General features: G+C 36.4%; 5 protein-coding genes across 9 annotated transcripts in view; 3 read left to right on the plus strand and 2 right to left on the minus strand.

Annotated features, from left to right (window-relative positions):
• LOC116297376 (phospholipid-transporting ATPase ABCA3) overlaps positions 1–3,239 on the plus strand; it is a 41,097-nt gene extending 37,858 nt beyond the window's left edge. For both annotated transcript variants that reach the window (XM_089037283.1, XM_089037284.1), the window contains exons 43-45: positions 95–294; positions 744–869; positions 1,284–3,239. In XM_089037283.1, coding sequence (XP_088893409.1) covers positions 95–294; positions 744–869; positions 1,284–1,361 — 404 coding nt within the window. In that variant the 3' untranslated portion in view covers positions 1,362–3,239. The remainder of the gene's footprint in view (positions 1–94; positions 295–743; positions 870–1,283) is intronic.
• A 3,870-nt stretch (positions 3,240–7,109) lies between these two features.
• LOC116297366 (dnaJ homolog subfamily C member 7) lies at positions 7,110–21,338 on the minus strand. The gene is made up of 16 exons (XM_031705581.2): positions 21,185–21,338; positions 21,020–21,114; positions 20,455–20,579; positions 19,609–19,722; positions 19,194–19,268; positions 18,999–19,117; positions 12,945–13,014; positions 12,298–12,381; positions 11,523–11,687; positions 10,687–10,778; positions 10,330–10,406; positions 9,937–10,083; positions 9,024–9,082; positions 8,658–8,751; positions 8,335–8,409; positions 7,110–7,773 (listed from the first exon to the last, which is right to left on the minus strand). Exons 1-16 carry the CDS (start codon positions 21,304–21,306, stop codon positions 7,688–7,690), a joined length of 1,599 nt encoding a protein of 532 aa, XP_031561441.1. The 5' UTR covers positions 21,307–21,338; the 3' UTR covers positions 7,110–7,687.
• On the plus strand, positions 14,817–16,271 carry LOC148906936 (uncharacterized). The gene is made up of 2 exons (XM_089037289.1): positions 14,817–14,837; positions 14,920–16,271. Exon 2 carries the CDS (start codon positions 14,970–14,972, stop codon positions 16,254–16,256), a length of 1,287 nt encoding a protein of 428 aa, XP_088893415.1. The 5' UTR covers positions 14,817–14,837; positions 14,920–14,969; the 3' UTR covers positions 16,257–16,271.
• LOC148906937 (uncharacterized) lies at positions 16,066–18,992 on the minus strand. 2 transcript variants are annotated; one of them, XM_089037288.1, is made up of 4 exons: positions 18,642–18,992; positions 18,248–18,441; positions 17,956–18,119; positions 16,066–17,764 (listed from the first exon to the last, which is right to left on the minus strand). In XM_089037288.1, exons 1-4 carry the CDS (start codon positions 18,655–18,657, stop codon positions 16,582–16,584), a joined length of 1,557 nt encoding a protein of 518 aa, XP_088893414.1. In that variant the 5' UTR covers positions 18,658–18,992; the 3' UTR covers positions 16,066–16,581. The 2 variants fall into 2 exon arrangements, with proteins under 2 accessions (XP_088893414.1, XP_088893413.1); XM_089037287.1 differs by lacking the exon at positions 18,642–18,992 and having other exon boundaries at positions 18,248–18,628.
• A 256-nt stretch (positions 21,339–21,594) lies between the features above and the next one.
• Positions 21,595–23,912, plus strand: part of LOC116297368 (uncharacterized) — a 38,098-nt gene continuing 35,780 nt past the window's right edge. For all 3 annotated transcript variants that reach the window (XR_016121198.1, XR_016121199.1, XM_031705584.2), the window contains exons 1-2: positions 21,595–22,302; positions 22,852–22,945. Coding sequence is in view for 1 of the 3 variants with exons in the window: in XM_031705584.2 (XP_031561444.1) it covers positions 21,679–22,302; positions 22,852–22,945 (718 nt within the window). In the remaining 2 variants the exon portion in view is untranslated. The remainder of the gene's footprint in view (positions 22,303–22,851; positions 22,946–23,912) is intronic.

Below are 23,912 nucleotides of genomic sequence, written 5' to 3' on the forward strand. Positions count from 1 at the left end.
TAGGTCGGCAAGAGTCCCTCTTCCCTATGCATTTGAATATCCAGACACAAATATTCACGTGCATATCGTTCTGTTTGTATTCTTCTATTTCAAGTCGCCAATCAAAATCCTCCAGCCAATGGTGATGTTGCATACCTACCTCCCCCACCTCCAGTAGCTCCTCCCAACCTGGAAACAATCATGCTACAACCTCCTGCTGTATACTATGACAATGGTCTAATGGAGGCCGTTCAGAAAGCACAAGCCTTTATTGACCAAGCGTTCCCAGGAGCTACCTTAATGGAGTCTCATAACGTAAGTCAACAAGAACAACAACGTGCTTTATTTGTACCTCAGATTACAATAAGGAGAAAATATAAATATAAGTATATTTATTTAGTCACTAAATTCCAAGCCTTTAGAACCGAATCGTCACTATATAGAGCTTCTTTCATAAATAGAATGAGGAACGATAAGAACTATCGTATCCCCTTTAATTGATGGTTTTCACAGCCGCGATGTTGGATGAATTTAACAACAGATTCGTCATTAGTCAATTTTGTTATATCATCCAACATGGCCGCCGTTTCTTTCGTTATTTTATTCTTCTGAGTATGATTGAAAACCAGCAGTGATGTATAAGAGAAAAAAATTATATTCAATGACACAATTTGATGATATTAGGGTAATTCCCGAATACAGTGAAATCTTTTTTTCCTTAGTTTTGTAGTGTAGTAATCTTTCACTTGCTATTTCACTTGAAGGGCATGTTGACGTACCAAATCGTTAACGAAGACCTGACATGGTCACAAATATTTGGTCAACTTGAAAGAAATCGAGAAAGTCTCAACATTATTGACTACAGTGTTAGCCAAACCACTCTTGAACAGGTAAGTCAGTCAGGTAAACTATATAATCTATCACCCTATCACCCGCTCTATGTACGTGTGAAGAACATGTACGCAACTGGCTAAAGGCTGCACTAGGAAAATCTAATATGGGGACTGCCGAAGTGGTTTACCCCCCAAAGCGCAAAGCATTATTGGACATGAGAAGGTAGAGAATAAAATCCCTAAAGCTACTGTTTTTCATGATGGTATGGGTAGGCTTAGCTAGCCTGTGCAGTAGCTCTCTGTTTAACTCGGCCGACGCGCAGGCTAAGGTACCTTGCATATACGGTAAAATATCGTATCAACATTGAGTATGAAAGGGGGACGGGCACGCGCGGTTTGGCGCGAATGAAGATCCTGCTTAAACTCACTCACGTGATTCTTATAACATTTTTCAATCTTATTCTTTTCTAGGTGTTTATAAATTTCGCCAAACACCAACATTCTGAGGAAAGGACCAAAGTGAAAAAGTGTCGTTGTTTTCCTTGTTAAATAGAAGTTCTTCAGCCATTATTATTGTTATATATATTCAATTTTTAGGTAAGATTTGTACTTCGCACACGTAATCAAAGGCACTTCTATCATCATACAGTCAATTCAAAAAACGTTGTCGTTGACCGACTCAAGCCTACGGGACTGGACCGCAAGCGAATATGGGTAAAAATCACTGAAGCGGTTAAATATCACAATATTCATTCTGAATTAATTGTCCCGCTAGTAGTAAAGATAATAATGGTGAGAAACAATCCATCAAATGCATGTCTTCGGGTTTAGGGAAAGAAAAACAAAGTAGTTATGATTCAGTTCACAATTTCGAAAATATGAAGGCATTTAAAAAACGTTTCCTTTAACACTTCCCGCTCGCCTACGAAGGTTCGTGCTGTAAACCAGGCATAACTAGTCGAATAAAATTACTGCAGTCAACTCGGCTTTAATGATTGCTGCCCAGAGTTCCTTTAGGTTCAGTCGCGTAGGCTTGAGATGGTCGACGACAACGTTTTTTGAATTGACTGTATACCCTCACTAATCTCACTGACAGGAATCGGCATTGATCAAAACACTTTCTTTAAACTGTTTCATGAAAGCTTTTTAGATAAAATTTGTCAAGCTGACGACATAAGTGTCTCAAGGAAAGTATCTCGAGGCGCAAGTTTAAAGTTACACAGGTAAAGAGTAGTTGTATTTTTCGCGCAACCTTTTCACCAGGAAATTTCACGAGGCGAGATGTTATACGGTAAAACTCTTCTCCTTTTCTCCCGAAGGTGCCTAGCCAGGACCTATTGTATACTACGTCCCATATAGGGAGCGTTTTTTTAATTTATTCGATTAAGTAGTAAGCTTTTTTATCGCTTTATGCTGCGAAAATTACTAGAAGGAAACAGTAATTTTGAATATGTGAGAATAAGAAAAAACTTTGTAATAAACTTCATCCGCGTCCTAAAAATTCGCCTTCTGTGCGAAGGCCTAGAAAATATTTATTTTCAGATTAGAGGTGTAGAAATATCACCCTAGCCTTACATTATATTTATTCAGTGTATATTATAGCACAAAGCTTGCCATCATTTTTTCAAAAGAATTCATTAAAAATCATTAAGTACTTATTTAACGCTTTCATAAAAAAGTAGTTTTAATCGTACACTTTTTAAAAATACCTTAACTACTATTTTCATAAATGATGAAATTTGTTTTTTCGCTTCCATCAATCAAGCCTAATATTCATGTATTACCTTTCACATTTTTGACTACTGGCGGCAGCAAAAAACCAATTACAGAGTGCAACTCGTAGCTACAGAGTTCACGTGTTTATGGAAATAGCGGTAAAATAGTCTGGTTTCTGGTCTCTAGCTTTTTGGAGAAAGGGCCGGCTAGAGAACTGATTTAAGGTACGAACCCCAATATCTGATAAAGTATAGTTAGGTTTCAATGGAAAGGCCTGGACAAAAAGTGTAACTGTTGCCCGCTCCTTGCGCGCATCGAAGTTTAGAGGGATGTCTAAAATGGAGGTGGAACGTTACTCAATCCTGGCCACTGGTATATCAAAATTTTTAGAGGTCGTATTCAAACGATGAAAAAAGTCAGTGGACACGGACCAATTTCTGGATTTCGTTCAGCCACGTGTCCTGCAGTCACACTTCGTGTCCAGGCATTGATTTCACTTCCTCGTTCGAGTACTCGTATGTAATTATATAACTTATAGTATTTATGACACACCGGCGAAGTGAAATCACTGTTGTTGCTGGCAATAACAAATATGAATGTGTTAGATGTAGTTTACTTCTGTAGGAAACTTATGACTGAAAAGCACTGAGCAGAGCCTTTGTATGAAAACCAAGTGTTCATGTGTAAATCGAAATAAAATCACTTCCCTTATGTGTTTATTTTTTCTAGTTATTTCATTTAGCTAGGGTACATCACGAGGTACAATGTTGCGTTTAGAGGTAGCAAACACAGTGCATTGTGGTCTAGCTTCGGTACAAACATATTTTGTTGATCATGCCCTATATGGTGTTGTTTATACCCAAGCTAGTCCATAATGCATCTTGTTAATCGAACTCAAATTAAGTGTCATTTTATTTTCTAATTAATTAATTTTTATTTTCTCAAATTAGAGTGAAGGCATTTAACCCATGAAATAAAAAATACTAGTCAACGTGTAATAGTCAAATAGACACGAAAGAAGACAATGGAATTAAGGTATACTAAAGTGCATGTGTTAGTCTAATATCTATTTCACGGGTTTAAGAGTGACTGTCTGTAACGATCAAGCAAAATTCAAAATCCGTGGCAAACTTCAAAAAATCGATTTCGCTCATACTTTCAAGTTAGTTAGGGTAATGTATCCTAAGAATCGCTGTATAGTTGGTTTGATCAAATAACGCTTTATTATGGAGAAAAATGGAATTTTTTAAACACTCCCGAAAACGCCGTTCGCGACAGTAAATTTTGACTCAACTTTCGCGGCTGCTTGACAAAAAAAAAGCAATACTGGGAATTAAAACAACCCATATTCTTGAAGAACAATCTATTGAGTACGATATGCGTGACTTTGGGATCAATTGTACAATTTTAAGATAACAAAATAATTTTATTCGCTAGACGTGTGTTTAGAGTATCAAAAAATAGGTCTTACAAAAATATTCATTCTGAATATGCTTAACCTCTCAGTCGCGTGAAACTTCGCTGGTTGATTATTCAGATGTTGGTCTTTCTAGTGATGTAAAGAAATCTTTGGGCAAATGATTGTGTGTCACGCAGTATGTCTTCAAACTTTGGTCAAATTACTCATTTCTGACCTCTGGCCGCTTTCTATAACAGACAAGATACTAGTGTTTATAAGTAAAATATAAACTCAAAAACAAGCCTAAAACACTTTTATAGCCTTAGATAATGTAGCTGTTTAAGAATTCTTACCTGGCAAACTCTGAAACCTGGATTTTTATGAATGTTTTTAGACACAACATCGATCTGGTTTCTTTCATTACCGACTCGAACTTGTCAACGGCCGAGTGCCACAGGGAGCCCAACCTTTCTTGTTGTGGTGCAAAACACAGGAAACCCAGATTGATAAAAAAATCGTTTTAATTTGTTTTAATGATGATGCAAACACACACAATAAAAAATTTCACAACTATTCCAGTAAAACTTACTGAATTACATGATAATCTATAATATGAATGACTAATAAAGTGGGGAAAAACCTGCAGTAGAACCTTACTAATCAGTGGTAACAGTTCTAAATTGATTTTAAAGAAGTTGAACCGTATACACTACATGCAATTTTTCTGCTCGGCATGTCATCATAAATGATCACCGGCCTCTAAGGTTCATAATTAGTACCGAACAAATGTATGTGACAGAGGCACCCACGACTGATTCGTCAAAAGACGAATGTCAAAACCTAACCCTCGTGCACGTGTTCACAAAAGCAACCAGGATAGCTTGTTTGTGATAGCAGTTATAGTTGACGTCATTCTCCAGTTGAGACGTGCAATGCCAGACCTGAAATCCGTCAGCTTTAGACAAGATAACGCTACCTGTTATCACAGCTCCGTAACCATACTTGGAGTTCAAAACCTCGCCAGGAAGCACAAAGTGAACGTCGCATGGATTTTTCAGGTCCTCAAGGAGGCAAAAGTCCTTGCGATCGCAAAGCTGCTGTACTGAAGAATCACATGCACACTTATCTAAACTCTGGAAATGACATCACGAGCGCAGTACAGATGAAAACCGCTATGGAATCACATGGTGGCGTACGTGGTCTAAGTGTAGCACTGTGTGGTTTATAGATTCCCGGGACATATCCCACAGAGAAATGGGAAGGCGTAAGCCTTGACAATGATGTTATCTTCAAAAAGCGTAACATTGTGGTTTGGAGAGCATACGGCGTTGGAAAAGGAAAAAAGATACCCAACACGAAATTTGAAACAACGAAGACATCGTCAGCTCTAGCCTTACCCACCCTTAGGAAGATGGAGTATTCTGATGACCAGGTTCCAGATTTCTGCGATGTCATACCTAGACAACGTAGGACATATAAACCAAAGACCACTACAGATTCCCGCAAGGAAAACAGCGATACCGATGATGACACGCTGTTCACCTGTTCCGAAGAAGGATGCGTAAAAACTTTCCAAAGATTTTCATGTTCTGCATCTACTCCAATAAAATCGTGGGTGCCTCTGTCACATACATTTGTTCGGTACTAATTATGAACCTTAGAGGCCGGTGATCATTTATGATGACATGCCGAGCAGAAAAATTACATGTAGTGTATACAGTTCAACTTCTTTAGAATCAATTTAGAACTGTTACCACTGATTAGTAAGGTTCTACTGCAGGTTTTTCCCCACTTTATTAGTCATTCATATTATAGATTATCATGTAATTCAGTAAGTTTTACTGGAATAGTTGTGAAATTTTTTATTGTGTGTGTTTGCATCATCATTAAAACAAATTAAAACGATTTTTTTATCAATCTGGGTTTCCTGTGTTTTGCACCACAACAAGAAAGGTTGGGCTCCCTGTGGCACTCGGCCGTTGACAAGTTCGAGTCGGTAATGAAAGAAACCAGATCGATGTTGTGTCTAAAAACATTCATAAAAATCCAGGTTTCAGAGTTTGCCAGGTAAGAATTCTTAAACAGCTACATTATCTAAGGCTATAAAAGTGTTTTAGGCTTGTTTTTGAGTTTATATTTTACTTATAAACACTAGTATCTTGTCTGTTATAGAAAGCGGCCAGAGGTCAGAAATGAGTAATTTGACCAAAGTTTGAAGACATACTGCGTGACACACAATCATTTGCCCAAAGATTTCTTTACATCACTAGAAAGACCAACATCTGAATAATCAACCAGCGAAGTTTCACGCGACTGAGAGGTTAAGCACATTCAGAATGAATATTTTTGTAAGACCTATTTTTTGATACTCTAAACACACGTCTAGCGAATAAAATTATTTTGTTATCTTAAAATTGTACAATTGATCCCAAAGTCACGCATATCGTACTCAATAGATTGTTCTTCAAGAATATGGGTTGTTTTAATCCCCAGTATTGCTTATTTTTTCTCCAGCAGCCGCGAAATTTAAGTCAAAATTTACTGTCGCGAACGGCGTTTTCGGGAGTGTTTAAAAAATTCCATTTTTCTCCATAATAAAGCGTTATTTGATCAAACCAACTATACAGCGATTCTTAGGATACATTACCCTAACTAACTTGAAAGTATGAGCGAAATCGATTTTTCGAAGTTTGCCACGTTTTGCTCGATGGTTACGGACAGTCACTCTTAATGACTTCACTCTAAGAGTCATTTTATTTTCTATCTTTAATAGCTACAAATCTCTTCCTTCCTCGAATAAAATACCTATATCGGGAGGGAAGAAAGGTTAACTTGCGCCAAGTCTACGGAAAAGTCGCATTTGAGATCACGCCTTTGGTAACGACGGTTGCATGCACTCAAGTCGAGTTCATATACGGTATAGCGTGTTGAGCGCATATTGCAGGAGTACACATTGTCCATTTTCACATCGTTGCAGGACTGGGAAGAAACCGGATAACCGTTAAAGCAATGTTATTAATATCCCCATTTCGCAGTGATTTTTGTTCATTCGGTCACGGATTGGGCTGCATCCAATTGGTGCAATTTTGTGATTGCGGAGCATTAACTCCGTTTGGTCAGACCTTAAAAAACATGTAACTGGTGCAATGATTAACAACGTCCAATCAAACAGTAGTTCAGGCTTTTAAGATCCCTCAAAACATCATTTAATTTACAAAATAACTCTAAAATTACACAGTCTTGTTATAATTAGTCGTGTGCTGGTTGAGCTCACCCTGTAAATCATGCAGATATTTCTTGATTACTCTCCGTGATATGCATGGTGCTTAGTTTATCTTGTGATCCAATTTATTCTAAGTAGAGACCAAGGGGAAACAAGGAGGGGAAGAGAGCAGGACAAATAGATCCTCTCCCCTCCCCCTCCCACAAAAGTCAAACGTTTTTCTCTTTTACGTACCCTCAATAGTAGAGAATGGTAACCCACGTATTCGAAGGAATTACCAGAAAGAACCTCGTCGCACACAAACAATTCTCTGTTTCACCCTATCTCCCCTCCTTTCTTTGTCCTATAGCCTGTATTGCCAGCTCTATACTGGGGAAGGGGGGGGGGGGGGGAGCGGGGGGCTTCTAGACAGAAAGAATATTTCTCCTCTTCTCCCGAACCCTCCCTCCATAGGTTGGCAAGTCAGGTTACAGTACTTTCTCAAGGATCGTTTCCTTACGGCCTCTACGAAGACTAACGATTAAATCGCGAAGCTTGCTATCCATATGTGAAATTAAAACCACTGTGACCTCCACGAGAATATCCACCGCCACCATGACCCGGGAATCCGCTAGGTCCTCCACCTGATAATAATACCAAGATAGTCTTAGAATGATGGATAATCTGATCTATTAGACTAGACTAATACTAGAGTGCATACCGCCATATATATGTGAAAAGCTTTGTAAGAAATTAGTAAGTTCAGCAGACCCAGCAGCACTAATTTGTACAATTTTGCTGATCACTTTTACACGGATATATGGTACGCACTCTAGAAAATTTGGTAATCTATATTTGCAGCTTGATGAACAGAAAGTTGTCGTTAACTTGTAACACACTGTGATCGCGAACAACATCAGAGAAAGGTGAGAGAAGACTGCAAAGATGCGATCTACTCGCGAGCAACAAAAACGCGATTAACGTACACGTTTCTGGGCTGTACTGTAGAGGAGACATGTTAGCGTATGAGTGTGGCTGTAAGCTACTGAAGATCAATTTTTCGCCTAATCTTTCTTATGCTACGATATCAAATAGCAAGTCTCTTTGGAAAGCTCTACAGAGTTATGGCCACCCTGAATAATATCATTATTAGAGTACAACAATTTTCCCTTATTACATATTTTAAAGAATGTCAAATACTGTACCTGGACCACCAAAATTGAACATGAATCCACCAGGACCACCGAAGAAAGCTTGAAATATGGAATTGGGATCAAAATCTGTAGAGAAAAAAATGGAAACAAAGTTCGAAAAGGGGGTTCATAGCTATCATGGGCGGGGGAGTAGGGAGGGGGAGGGGAGGGGGTACTAAGGAAGTGTATGAGCTGGTGATGTATTAACGACTCCTCAACCCTTTCCTTGTATCTGCATCTCGTCACATAATGCAGACATCCTGCATTTTGGCAAGGAAGCTAGTATATTTGGTTTCCAGTTGAAAGGAATAAGGTTATGCGGTTGGGATATTTACCTTCATGCATACCAAAAGAATCTTCTAGATCCTGACCGCTGTCATACTGTGATCGTTTCTTGGGGTCTGACAAGATGCTGTATGCTTCGTTAACCTAAAAACAAAAAACAGCAAATGCATCCAATGGCTGTTCATAAATTTGAGTCTTCAGGGACATTCTATTGTTGGTGAAGTCATACAAGCGAGGCTAATGGGTCAATACAAGGCAAATACAATGTGTCCCCATGGGAACTACCATCGACAACCATAGAAAATATGAATTATTATTATTTGATTAAAGAAAAGATGTACAATAATAATATTAAACTTTTTTAGAAGCCATGTTGTGAACTAGAATAAGATTTTTCAAATGCCTTTAATACAAACCTCTTTAAATAAATGTTCTTCTTTCTTTTTGTCTTCATCTGTCGCTCCTGAATGACGATCTGTTATTCACAATACAGATTTATTAAACACAGAAATAAAACATCAACACTGCCATATTGCCATGCTAGTCAGTTCAAGGTATTGATCATTATGTCATAGAATTTGTACATTATGTAATATTTCAAAGCCTTCAAATTAGGACAGACGGAATTTCAAGTCCGCACAATTAGTTGGAGTCCGAGGCACAGCCGAGGTTTGGAACTAATTGCAAGGACTTGAAATCCCGTCCAGTCCGATTTGGAGACTTTGAAATTACTTCTCATACTCATTAATAATTCGGGAGGTTCTTTGTTTAGGATTGAAAGACTTAAGGGACAGATATGTCCCTGAACTGAATTAATTTTGATCCAGTCCAAGGACAAAATTCATTCAGTCCTTTCACAGGACTTTACAAGGTTTCAACTAACATCATGTGACCCAAAACCTAGCCCAATGATTGGCTGGTTTACCCATGGATTATTAATGAGTACGAGAAAAAACATTAAACTACTGTTAATAATTCATGTGTTTGCAAGTGTCAAGTACATGTAGCTTGCAGCAGAAGCTGATTTTTCCCTCATGAAACCACATGGAATCTTGATTCCATTAATCAGGGGGGGGGGGGGGGGTGGGGGTGTGAAAAGTAAAAAGACTCTTAGCCGACAAAGTTTGAAATTTAACTGCAGTTTTCAATATTCAGAAAACTTTGTAATTTTTTTTGCTGCCATCAATCAAAAATAATCAGTTGATACCTTTTATGTTCTCGACTCGCGGTAGTAAAAAAAACTATTTATTTTACAACAAGCCATTGAAATATTCAAGACTTTAATTTGTAGAATATCAAAAACTGCAGTAACACCATGTTTAAACCTACCAGGATGGTGCTTTAATGCCTCTTTTTTGTATGCTTTTTTAATTTCATCATCAGTTGCAGTTTTGCTGATGCCCAATATTTTGTAATAATCTTTTCTTTTGCTTTTCTTTAGTTCAAGTTTTGCTTTCTCAAGAAGTCGACGATATTCTAAAACATAGGAAGAAAACATTAGCATATATCACTTCTGCATCTCCTTGACACCTTCCTGCTGCATTAACAATACAATTGAGAAAATCTAGAAGGAAGGGGGGAATAAATCATGGACGAGGATCAAGTAATTGTAAGAAGACACAATTTTTTTACACCTCAAACATGAAAAGGTCAATAAAGGGTATTTTTTCTGGATTTATTTTCATACATGTACATGTAACACTTTTACTGTTGTAGACCTACCTCTTGAATTACGGTCTTTTCTGCATAATAACTCATAATCTCGAACAGCTTCTTCATATTTTTCACAATCCATGTAACTAAAATTTAATAAGTGAAATAAGATGATGATGATGATGATGACTTTAATGATGTTGATAATTAACAGCGCTCAAATCATTATACAACTACTTTGACATTCACACCTCCCCCCAGTCATTTTGCACAAAAATAACTTTTAGCACAACTTCAAGAGTTGATTTGCAAAAAAGTAAATTTATATATATTTTATAATACGTTCATATAATTATACAGTATATATGAGCATATATGAACATATATATAAATGCATATTTAGAAACAAACTATCAACTATCTTACCAGTTAGCTCTCTTTAAGTATGCTTTGGTATAAGAGTTGTCCAGTTCTACAGCCTTTGTACAGTCCTCTATAGCCTGCTCCATTTTGTTTATCTAATTCAAAATATAAGTTGGAAAATGTTTCCTGTTGTGAAATAAGTAATTTTGAACCAAAATCTAGCTTATGTGTTTTCATTTATAGTTAAGCTTTTTGCTGAAAGGTTGGATTAAATTAGCTGGCAGATCACTAAACATGATATATATACTTCCTATTTACGGTCTTAAAAATTAACCAGGGTTCTCCAAATGCCTCTTGATTTTACTTTGAACAAAACATCTTATACTCATTAATTATTCATGAGCTCATCGGCCAACCAGGGTACCATGTGCAGCAGTTTGAACCCCCCATCAAATACGACCGCATCCATTTCAAAGTTCTAGTACTTTGAAATATTTCAAAGTCCTACTACTCGGACTTTGAAATAAGTACTAGAACTTTGAAGTAAAAACAAACATAACAAAAAGAGTATAAGATGTTTATGTGTCAAATACTCAAATGCCAAGGCGTAGCAACTTGTATTTGAAACATTACTTCACAATCAAAGCTTTTCGCCTCCTTAACAAAATCCTGGAAGGGCCTCTAGTAGATACTAACCCAAGGGGAGAGAACTTATACACAACTGGATGTACTTGTTAACACTCACAACAACCCACACATTATTTCTACTTTGAACCATACCTCTCCATTTAAAATTGAACCTCTTTGGTTAGACCCTGGATCCTGAGACATACTCCTTATTGGGAGTGTATGGGGAGTAAAGAACAACCACCTTGCTTCTTGCACCTAAAAACACTAACCTTTGATCCAACTACAGCTCTGTTGTAGTATATCTTTGCATTGGTATATTTATTAAGGGGGTCTATCTCAAGTGCTTCTGTGTACAGATCATAAGCTTTTTGGTACTGACCACTACCAAATGCATCATTGCCCTCCTTCTTCTTGGCCTGCAATGACTTTGCTTTCTATAAGGATAAACAAGTGCTATGTTAAACATGTGATTATGTTTCTTTGAGCAAATTCTCTGGAAAAAAATCTGAGCTCCAGGCAGAATACCAATCTGTGACCTTCCTATTCCTCCCGCCTTTAGCTCAGAATTTTTTTCCATAGAAACATTTGCTTGAAGAAACATAATTACATCTTTAATAACTATCCAAGCAGTGCTCACCTAAAGTGTACTTCACTGTACCTACATAATGGACACACTTATATTTAGGCATATTATATTTTAAGGCCATTATTTTTGTCAAGTTAGAGTAAATCTACTTATTACAGTAGTATTCAGGAAAATGTCAGTTTTTCTGTTGATCAAAGTATCACCTCTCCCAAAGTACATGGCTTTATATCCCAAATACGCAATCAATAAATTTTGGTTGCATTTGATATTTTGCTATATAAAATATTGAGCTTAAATGTGTAAAGCTGTCCTTATGGCAAAAGGCCAAAAACTGTTTTTCTGCCCTGTCAATGCTAGTAATGTTTAACAAAATGCCTTTGAGGGATAAGTCTTATGATTTCATGATATTTGTAAGATAAGCTTAATTGACAAGATACAGTAGATTGGTGCTTATTTACCTTAAGAAGAATCCTTGCTTTTTTATGGTCAGGGTCTCTCTTCATGACTTGTATAAAGTGTTGATAGGCCTTTTCAACATTATCCTAATAATATAACATTTGTAACACACACAGAAATAAACTGTTAGTGTCTGACATGATACTGTATGAACGATTAGCACATGTAGGAAATTCCTTTACAGATCAGTATAGTCCATATTATTCATCAAACACTACAAACCACTGATAGTGACTAGTGGTTACTAAGTTAGCCAGCCCGTACTGCTTGGAACGAGTTACATGATTGGATTAAAAAACAATAGATTGGTCATCCAAACAATAGCACTAAACCTAACCTTACAAAAGTGGTACTGTACTTAGGGAGCAATGGAAATCCAACTTTCAAGTGGTACTGGATTACTTAACTAAGTTGGGATTGTGTTGGTGTGTTGAATGCAACAAGTGAATTTAAAAAGAAAATTTTGATTCCCAACCGGCTTTACTAAACATTACTAGTATATAATAAACTACTGTTCTTTCCTATCATTTATTGATTGCTCACCAACTAAACATTTTTGATTGATAGCAGTTTATAAAACCTGAAATAAAGCCATTTACAAGTGCACAAAAGTCAAGACTTCATATAAATCACTAACTTATAATCTCACCTGATAGTACAGACATAACCCTCTGACATAAATAGCATCAGTATTGGCTGAATCTGTTCTCAAGATATCTCTGAATGTAAGATTAATGTAGTAGATATCATAAATCTTCTATTAAGAAACATGTACGGCACCCTCTCTAATAAGCTCAGCCCGTCTTTAGAGGAAGATACAGTATTTACCATATACAGGGTTCGTGCTGAGGTAGCCACTTAAAATTCAAGGACTATTAAAAGAGTATACAAGGACCCAAAAATGAATTTTTAAGGAGTATGTTCAGCTAAATATGACAAGGTTTTACACAGTGGTTGTACATGGCCAACTTTCAGATTTTCCAATAGTAGATCTATTTCAGAACCATGCAAGTAATGATCAAAGCAAAAATTCAAGGAGTTTTCAAGGAGTTTTGCTAAAATCATAAAATTCAAGAGCTTTTTAAGTGCCCTTAAAAACATGAATTAAATTCAAGGAGTTTTCAAGGAGTTTAAGGAGCAGCACGAACCCAGCTCTGCATATACATACAACCCCTTCCATCTTTTATTTTAAGTTAAGCCTTCCTCTCCCCTTCTCAACTAAAGAAATATAGTTAATGCTGCATGTATACTGATTAAAGTACTATTATTTATCATATTTTTAAATATAATAAATCAGTGGGTGTATAATATGAGGCAGATTTTTACACCCAGTGTGGACAGGCAGGAAAGAAACTTGATATGAAACAAAAAAGCAGGCACTACTAAACATGAATGCCTGCTGTCAAAAACTATGCATATGAGAACCAATTAAAACAATTAGACCCATAACTATATATACACCTAATTGAAAAAGGTAGTTGGGTTCGAGAAGGTCATATCATGGAAGCTAAGACCGAAAAGGATTTTGGGTACTCCGAAATGTGTATTATACGTATTGAATATAGACATGTAAAAATGCAAAGTAGAGCAAAGTCAGTTGACCTAGATTAACAACATGCCAAAGCCATGATGCATAAAATATGCACAGGAAGAGAAAACTGCAATACGCATGAAATTAGCATAATTGCTTGTCTTCCCATACTAACCTTCCATCTTAGCTTTGACCATATGACCTTTTTTTTCAACCCGACAACGTTTTTTCAATTAGGTGTATTCTAAACTATGACATATGTTAGAGGAAATGCAGCTGTTAGGCAATAGGCCCTTTGCAGCTAGTGGTCACGTGCTTGGATACCGCTTAGCAACACAAAACTGGAGAGCAAGCCTTCCAGTAAACAAAAGTTGTAATAGGTCAAGCACGCGTGGTTTTATACGATAGTTTCATCGTTCAAAACGCTTAATCCTTTTGCCCTATCTACAAACACAGTAAGATAATCTTAAATTCTCTCCTTTGGACTCGATTTTTGGTTCGAAGTAACGATATTCTTCGCGTTATCGCGAAAAAATTGTCACCGCCGGCCCGCTCGACGGCTGAAAAACATGGCGACTTCGCAAGGTATGTACTTCAAAACTCTCCTTTTTTTTGGTTTCTTTTCAATTATTGGACTTCTAAAATCTCTAAAATAACAGTTTAGATTGTGAATGGTGATCGATTGTAATTGGACGGCATTTTAATGGACGATTTGTTTATTTTTTGTGAGAGTGATTCCACGTCTAAAGTCAAGACTAACCCATGTTTACATATATTCGCTGTAGATGTTAGAACTCCCGACGAGCCATCACATACCAAGAAAAATTCTTCGTACTGATATTTTTATATTTATTTTTGTTTTAGATGAAGTAGAAACTCAAGACATCTCTATCTTTCCTTCCCTCACCTTCGATGATGTAGGGAGCTACGCTATAGAGAAGTCTGGCTGCACAAGCACTTCGAAAGCGTACAAATTTATGGTGGAACCAGGCTATTTACATGACGTTAAAGGTACTTGATAGCCAAAATGTTTTTTCTATTTCATTATGATATGAATGGCAGACAATTCACACTAATTTTTCCAATTTTTTAGTGATATATACCGACCAGTGCGTGAGAGTTAAATGCAAGTGTTACCGCTCAATGAGGAAGTCTGAACCACCGCACATTTTAGAGGTGTCAGTCCAGAACAACAATTTGACATTGCTGTCTGGGCTGTGCTCATGTGTAGCCGGGGCAGGTGGATACTGCCATCATGTGATCGGGCTTCTTTACTATTTAGCCCTTCTTAAGCAACTGGGACATCGGACATTGCCTGATGAGCTAACATGTACCAGCATGAAGCAGCGTTGGAGCATACCTAGAGGATCCAAAATCGCACAAAAAGAAATACAAGACGTGCTAGTGAAAAAACCCCAACTTGGCGCTTCGTACAGTAGATATATCAAGAGTAATTTGTATTCCCCATCTACCCAGTATCCTACCCTCACAAAAGAGCACTTTAATGGCTTCCAACCACCTTATCCTCTCTTTACAACCATTCTGCCCAATCAAGATCAACTTGGCAATATCCCATTTGTACAGAGCAAGTTTGGAAATGTCCCAAAAGGCTGTGTCCTGTCATATCAACAAAAGATGTCAACTGACTACATCATAAATGATTTTACTTGCACTTCTTTCCCAGAGCTTCCCCTCTCAAGTGCAGAGGACAGATTTAATAACAATGTGTCAATCTGTCTTGACAGTCGTCAACAATCTATATTTGGAACATTGTCTGTGACAACAGAGTCATCACTGAGAGTGCAGCAGCAAACAGTCACTCAAAGTCAGAGTGATGTATGGCACCTGCTCAGAAAAAAAAGGGTAACAGCAAGCAAATTTGGCATTGTCGCTCGCCGGGTGTCACATTTTGACACCCTTGTCAATCAGCTAAACCCCACCAGATTTGTACAAACTGCAGCAATGAGAAGAGGCATTGAACTTGAACCACATGCTGCCATGGTCTATGCTAGCAATGCAAAGGGTGGAAGAGTAAACCTCTTCCCATCTGGGCTGATTGTCCACCCAAAGTGCCCATGGCTAGGTTGTAGCCCAGACAGGAAAGTTTATGACCTTGATGCCGTAAATAATGGTCAGAATCCCTTTGGCTTGTTAGAAATAAAGGTCGTTAAAGAGGGGGAAACATCATTTGACAATGTGAGGTATCTCACCAAGGACCAGAACACTAACCAGTACAAACTGAAAACAACAGACATTTATTATTACCAGATCCAGTGCCAGCTTGGACTCACAGGATTAGAATGGTGTGATTTTTTCAGTTACATTGACGAAAATTTGTTTGTTTGCTCTAGAATTAATTTTGATTCAGTGTTTTTCCAGCAAGCAAAGGACAAAGTTGATAGTTTTTTCTTCAATTACTATTTACATTAATACACTAAGATTTTTGTTGTTGTTCTCAAACCATGGCCAGATTTCTTATGATAACAAATATTATATTATTTTTATTAATGACAAATCAATTCATAATCTTAATTTATTTTTTATTATATTTATATCATATTAGTATTATATTTATTTGTGCTATTTAGATTTTGTGTTTGTTCATTAGTTTTTTTTTTTGAGTTTTCATTTACAAACAAATTGAAATAGTTACAAAAAGCAATCCAAGACACATGATAAACCAACCTGCATTAAAGATTATCTAATGGGTTATGTAAGCCACATTAATCATACATTCACCAACTTCTTACAGACACTATGCCTCATTATTACCATTGGATAAAATAAGTGGGCCTTGAAAATTTGTAAGGAGGCAGGCTACAGTATATAACTGATTGACTGAACCTAAAGTGGACAATGGCACATCTGAATCAAAAAAGTGGTACTCTTTGACTCTTCTTATTGCCCTCTCGACATGAATTCTAAGACTTGCTAGTGTCTTTGTTTTTTGAACATCTGCGGCAGAGAATTGTTCCTGACTTTCAAGAAACGGAGGAATATTTAACTCTACCCGCTTCTCCCTAAGTAAATCTTCAATGTCAAACCCTTTGTCTGCCATGACTGAATCACCAGGTTCTAACAAATCTAGAATGCCGCTGCACCTTGTGATTTCCTTATCACTAATCCCCCCTGTGTAAAGGCTAGAAACGAAGCTAATAGCTCCATTAGGGGTAATGCCTATCAAACCCTTGAGTGTAGTATTACTCTTATAACTAGAATAAAGCTGCGACTGAAGTAGTAGGGAGGTAGGTGTTTGAACAAAAATCTCTGTACAATCTAAAATGACACGTGTGCTTGCATAAAGCTTTTTAAAACCTTCTGGCATAAACCTATCAACATCTTGCCTTGAAGGCCAGATCACTTGACTACCAAGAAGAAAATACAAAAAATTAGTCCATGTGATCAATTTCCTGCAAACTGACGATTTATGTATTCGGAACCTATGAGCTAAATCCTGTCCGAATAGACCTAGTTTGAGGCGTACACAAAACATAAACAATTCATCCACAAGAAGCATATTTCTTGAGTCTGGTCTACTTTCTCTTTCTCCAGAGGCATAACAATATGTCATTTGTGCAGCACATGGCTGCAAAAACTTAAAAAAGAACTGAATATGTAAATAGGATGGGAAACCTGTATAAAATCTTATGATCTCATTGTCTGTGCCAAATCTCTCAAGCCCAAATTTATTAAGTGCTAATTGTTCTGCAGCTTGCCTCTTAATGTCCTCAATTTCTTTTGCAGCTTCAACTTTAACCCTTTTTATTTCAGTGAGGGCAGCTGCAGTTTCATTTCTACTTTGTTCAAGTTGCTTTTGTGCATCTTGGAACTGTGCTCTGAGTGACTGGACTTGTGCTTGTAGGTCATCCATGCTGAAGGTTGTAGAAGTGCTGGGACTATTATCTTCATTGTCATCACTTTCATCTGTCTGAGTGTCTCTGTAAAAAGGTTTTGAAATTATGATGACACTCAGTTCACACTCAGTTCACACTAAATAAAAAATTATAAAAGACTAAATTATTAAAATTATAAAATTATTTTGGTTTAAACCAAAATAAACATCAAGTACAATTCCATCAGTCAAGTCTAAATGAAATGTATTGAAGTAGAAATATGTGATATTCATTACCTATCTACTTGTCGAATTATCTTTCTTCTTGCTTTGGATTTGGTTGACCAGTCAAAGATTGATGGTACAGCTTCTCTTTTTAGCAACTGACGTCCAGAATCAGTGGGAGGATTGTAATCTTCCTCAGTGAAGTGTTTTGAGCACACTCTGGTACTTTTGTTAACCTATTATAAATCAAATGTCCTTTTAATAACAATGTAACTGTATTCAACTATTTTTATCTTCATTACAGTTTTTTAAAGATCCACAGGCAATTCGTATTGTGCATTGATATTGTTAGATTCCTATATACCTTGAAGTGTGGGCCCACATCTCTTCGTATCTTCACCAGCCATTCCTTTTTCAATTGCTCATCCCTTGCACGGCCTGGTAAGCGGTGAAACTTTAAATCAGGATGATATCGAGAATCTCCGTTACACAAGGGAACACAACAATGGTACGAAGAATTTTTCTTGGTATGTGATGGCTCGTCGGGAGTTCTAACATCTACAGCGAATATATGTAAACATGGGTTAGTCTTGACTTTAGACGTGGAATCACTCTCACAAAAAATAAACAAATCGTCCATTAAAATGCCGTCCAATTACAATCGATCACCATTCACAATCTAAACTGTTATTTTAGAGATTTTAGAAGTCCAATAATTGAAAAGAAACCAAAAAAAAGGAGAGTTTTGAAGTACATACCTTGCGAAGTCGCCATGTTTTTCAGCCGTCGAGCGGGCCGGCGGTGACAATTTTTTCGCGATAACGCGAAGAATATCGTTACTTCGAACCAAAAATCGAGTCCAAAGGAGAGAATTTAAGATTATCTTACTGTGTTTGTAGATAGGGCAAAAGGATTAAGCGTTTTGAACGATGAAACTATCGTATAAAACCACGCGTGCTTGACCTATTACAACTTTTGTTTACTGGAAGGCTTGCTCTCCAGTTTTGTGTTGCTAAGCGGTATCCAAGCACGTGACCACTAGCTGCAAAGGGCCTATTACAGTGTGATCTTTTCGAACCTGGTCTGCTCAAAGAGAAAAAAAATGTGAGACTTACGTTGCTTCATGTTCAGCATCACTGTATTTCCCCGTCAACGCCAAGGCTTCAGCTTTCATCACTTTATATATTGTACATGCTGGACACTTCTCCAATGCATTTCTCATACAAAACACAACCTATAGGTAGGAGCAAATCAAGTATGATCACAAAATATTTCGAAATTAAATTAAAATTAATCATGATATTGAGTACCTTTCTATAATCTTTTTTCTCAAAAGCGTCATAAGCAGATGATTCATATTCCATGACTAAATTAGCTGTTTTCAACTGCAATACAAGACAAAATAAATTGAAATATGAATAACGAAAAGAATAGCATATCGTAAGAAAAGATCTCATTACAGTAGCTTTGGCTTAATGCTTTCCCATTTTAGACCACATGTCATTCTCTTGCAAATAAGATCCTTTGTTTAAAGTGTATCAATATTCATGTGTCTTCTCCTACACAACCACTACACAAAGAAATTGTGTGTGACACAATAATGCATCCAAGCTAAAGAGGTGGATGTCCAGCTCATAATATATGTCCAACAGCTGGATACCTAAATGTACTCCTTATATTTAAAATATTAAAATCTTTCATATAGATATATGTATCTGCACTCACATCATTTGTAGCATCTTTGTTCTTTTTGTCAAGCGCAAGGACTTTTTGCAGCTCCATCACAGCATTTCTGGATAATCCCAAAGCCAGGTAGCATTTAGCTACCCTGTAATGACCCTGGAAATGAGAAGAATAAAAATAATGCTCTTGAACATAATATCGAGTGAGACTGATATAAACTACCAAGCCACTATACTGGGACATATACATGTATATATATATACATGCCTTGATTTCAGTTATTATTGCTATTATCATAATTATTATCATCATCATCACCATTATGTATGATATCATCATCATAACATTATCATCATCAACATTATTATTATCATTTTCATTGTTGTTTTATGCAATAATGAATGATTTTGTATCTTTTTTAACCATTTACTGTCACTACCATGTTATTACAACAACCGTCATGCACTTGGTAAAAAATACAACAAAAGTTATGTGTCTATTGACCGGTTATGCTCGTGAACTTCTAACTGGGAGAGCTTGTATTCGGGGAGAAAGGAGTAAAAGGGTTTGGAATGTTAAGGGAATGGATATTTGTTCCTTTTCTTGAAGATCCTAAAGGGGGATGTCAATCCCATTCCCCATCCAAATATTTTTTACAAATCCCATTTCCCAGCATCCAAAACCATTTGCATTATAAACAATTTCCCATTCCCATTTTGTTGTTTTATCTATTTCCAGTGACCAAATTCCCAGTTCCCATTTCAGGACCCTCTTTCTTTTCCCAGTCAATCTTTTATGAGTCATCAAAACCATAAATAGGATATACCAGAAGTGGGCTGATTAATGGAGTAGCTTATGACTGGGATTTTACAATATATATTCACTTACCTTCACAAAGGAGTTGTCTAACTTGATTGCCATCAAGCTATCCTCCAGTGCCTTATCATACTTCATCAACATCATGTAAGCTGCTGATCGGTTGCCATAAAATGTAGCAACGTCAGGTGCCAATTCTACAAGAAAAACATTATTAAATAACACTTATGATATTAAACCATTAGCTCACTAATAATCTGAATTACAAATATCTGCATTGTAAGCATTCTTGGCGATATGCTAATCAAATCGTTACGCAATTATTAACATTTCAAGTTGTCTTTTGGCTTCGTAAAAACGGCATTAAGATAAACACACAATACGAATCCTTATGATTACAAGCTAGATACATAAACAAGCTTGAAAATAAACGTTTTATATCACTTTTTTTAAACATTTACTGGTTTTAATTTCACGGAAATGACATACGTAAGCCTTATATTTCTGGAACCGTCTAGAATGTTCTAAAGGAACTTAGGGTAAAATAACGCAGTTTTAATGTTCGTTAAGCATGAAGAAATAAAACAGTTACGTACTCATCCCACATAAATGACTCTTAATATCTTTTATCTATTACCTATTGCTTCAGTGTACAGTCGAACTGCCTGATCGTAGTTTTTCTTTGCGTATTCTTTATTCCCCTCGGCTTTTTTCGCTTCCGCCAGAGCAATTCTGTCAACAAAAACACAGATTGTTTAGGTCTAAATGAGAGCATTCGATGGCAATACAATGTCCAACTCACGGGTCTTTGTCTTTTCGTGGTAATTTTTGGTCTACATCCATGGGTTCTCCTATTTGTGTGGCATTTTTTACAGCACTTTCGTTTTGGTCCATACTTGAGTCTACCTCCATGCCGGTCTCCATGATGAACTTCAACAAGAGACTGGTTACTAACTTACACAGGGAGCCCAAACAATCGTATTCATTTATTTCATAATCTAAAAAAAAATCGCTTAAATTTCGTATCGCTCGTTCTCTATTAATTTAAACCAATTTAAGAGCTAAAACATCAAGACAATAAACTCACACTTTATTATGTATTAGCAATTTCTTCATTCCGAGTATGAATCCCGAAACCTCACGAAGATGTCCCGAAGATTTACGAAGTGATCAGGTCGACGCTGAGGCGACTGGTAACTAGCCCTGGTAAAAACATGGCGGGTAAAACATAAGAAGTTCTGTAGCGGTGTTTTTCTATATTTTTCAAGGTCTGCGTATCCTCATTCTTACTAAAACATGTTTAAATTTAATCCTCTAAGATGTTTGAACTTTACTGGTTCAAGATTAGGAGATTTAAGGCTTTCTTCTCGTCGCATTTCTATATGTTTTACTGGAATCAGTCTTACACGTGCTGAAGGACGACTCAAAACTCTCAATAACACAAATCAGCCAACTTTTATTCCCAAAAAGAGTTTACAAACTCTGTACGTGAAGGGACATGGATCAAAAATTAAGAAAAGAGACTGCTTTGATATCTTGAGTTCTTCAAAACACTTTCCTAAAGAAACGAATTCAATACACCAAGTCAAAAAGTTGAGGTATTTTTCTTTGACTTCAAAAGATGTACTTCCAGACGAGTCAACACAGGAAAAGGAAAAATATGATTTTGAGGATGAGAATATCGTATATAAAGACTCCAAAAAGTCAAAAAGAATGTTTGGTCGTCATGAGTATGAGTTTGATACGAATGGATATTTATCAGTAGATGATGTGGTGAAGTTTCTTCGTCAAGAAGCAGCTTTTGATATATGTGTTATAGAGTCTTCAGGAGCTAAAAGAGCATATGTGGATTATTTCATAGTGGTCAGTGGTGTGTCTAATAGACACATAAGGGCAATGTCTAAAAACCTTGAGCAACTGGTAAGTTGTAATGCAAAAGCTGAAAAATACAATAAACATATGTACTAAGTGTGGAAGTTTGACATTCATCAGTTGTCCAAGGGTGGATAATTTGAAATGTTTGAAAATTCAAAATGTCAAATTCCCCTTGGGTTGACCCCCTGCCTAAAATCAATAAATTAATTAATAAAGTAAATATAAGGCATACAGGATGCCTTTGTGATTTGACAGCCCTTATGAAATTACTAAGAATGCTGTTTGATCTTTTATCTCCCTTTTTGTTATATATATATTCAATATAGAAATTGCGAAAATAATGATTGCTTCATCAAAGTTACCCAGTAAACAAATCAAATCATGCTCATTATGTGTACTCTTATTCAACTTGTAATAAGATGAGTATTCAAAAAATTTAGCCAAAATTGAAATTCCTTATTTTTCTTGAAAAATGCTTTTTAATATTTTTATGGCTCAAATACTAATGACTCACAAATGTTTTTGTACGACAAGTTTTTCCTTTCACATTTCTACAAATTTAACATGAAGGTCTAATTTCTATTGATGTTTTAGTTCAGAGGACGTAACGTCAGAGGTATATCCAAAAATGGTCATGTTACTGTGGAAGGTATTGAGGGTGACAGCAATTGGCTGGCTGTGGATATAGGTATGTTCAAACTTTTGATCCATATATATTGTATGTGCATGTGTGTGATCTGAATTCTGGATCTGGACTAAAAGGAATCTGGATTCTGGATCTGAATGAAAGTGATTCTAGATCTGGATAAAAGGGATTCTGATAAAAGAAAATCAGGGTTCTGAATCTTAATCAAAGAGGAAATCTGGATTCTGGATTTGAATTAAAGGTAATCTAGATCTGGATAAAAGGGATTCTGGATCTGGTTGAATCGGATCCTGGATCCTGGGTCTGGATAAAAAGAAGTCTAGATTTGATTTGAATCAAAATGAATCTGGAATCTTGATCTGGATGAAAGAGATTCTGGATAATGGGTCTAAATCCAGTGGAATCCAGAATCTAGATCTGGATCAAAGAGATCTGAAGTATGAAATTATCTAAATAAAAGGGAAGCTGGATTCCAGAATTCATAAATTCTGGTAAAAAAAAAGAAATTTTTGCTCTTGGAATCCAGAATATGCTTGATCAGGAATTCAAGAAATGAAATCCAGATGCAATAGAATAACTATCCAGAATCTTATATAATGACTGTTTGATTTTTTGCATTACTCTTATGTTGATTTACTGCTCATTTATTTTTATTTATTTATAATTTTGAAAAAAGCTGGTGTAAGAGGAAAAGGACACAAGGTTCCTTACAGAGCTCTCAGACATCAGCCCTCCGTATTGAAATTAAGCAAACTTAACCACCAAATAAAATTTACATTTAAAGCAAATTGCATTCATTGCAATAAATACCAGTATCCATAACTTTGAAGCAAAATTTAAATAGTGTTGAAACACACAAAAATAAGCTAAACAAAAGGCATCATGTACAAGAATGTGCTTACTACAAATGACAGGCTATATTGACCTCAAAGGATGAAAATTACAGTAGGTAAAAAACATCAATTGGGCTTCCTGTGGTTGTTTTACCATTCTATAGTGTCACTTACAT

The sequence above is a fragment of the Actinia tenebrosa genome, unplaced genomic scaffold, assembly GCF_029948245.1.
Source record: "Actinia tenebrosa isolate PJP-AT-01 unplaced genomic scaffold, QUT_ActTen_1.0 PGA_scaffold4__44_contigs__length_22323623, whole genome shotgun sequence".
NCBI classification, from domain to species: domain Eukaryota; kingdom Metazoa; phylum Cnidaria; class Anthozoa; order Actiniaria; family Actiniidae; genus Actinia; species Actinia tenebrosa.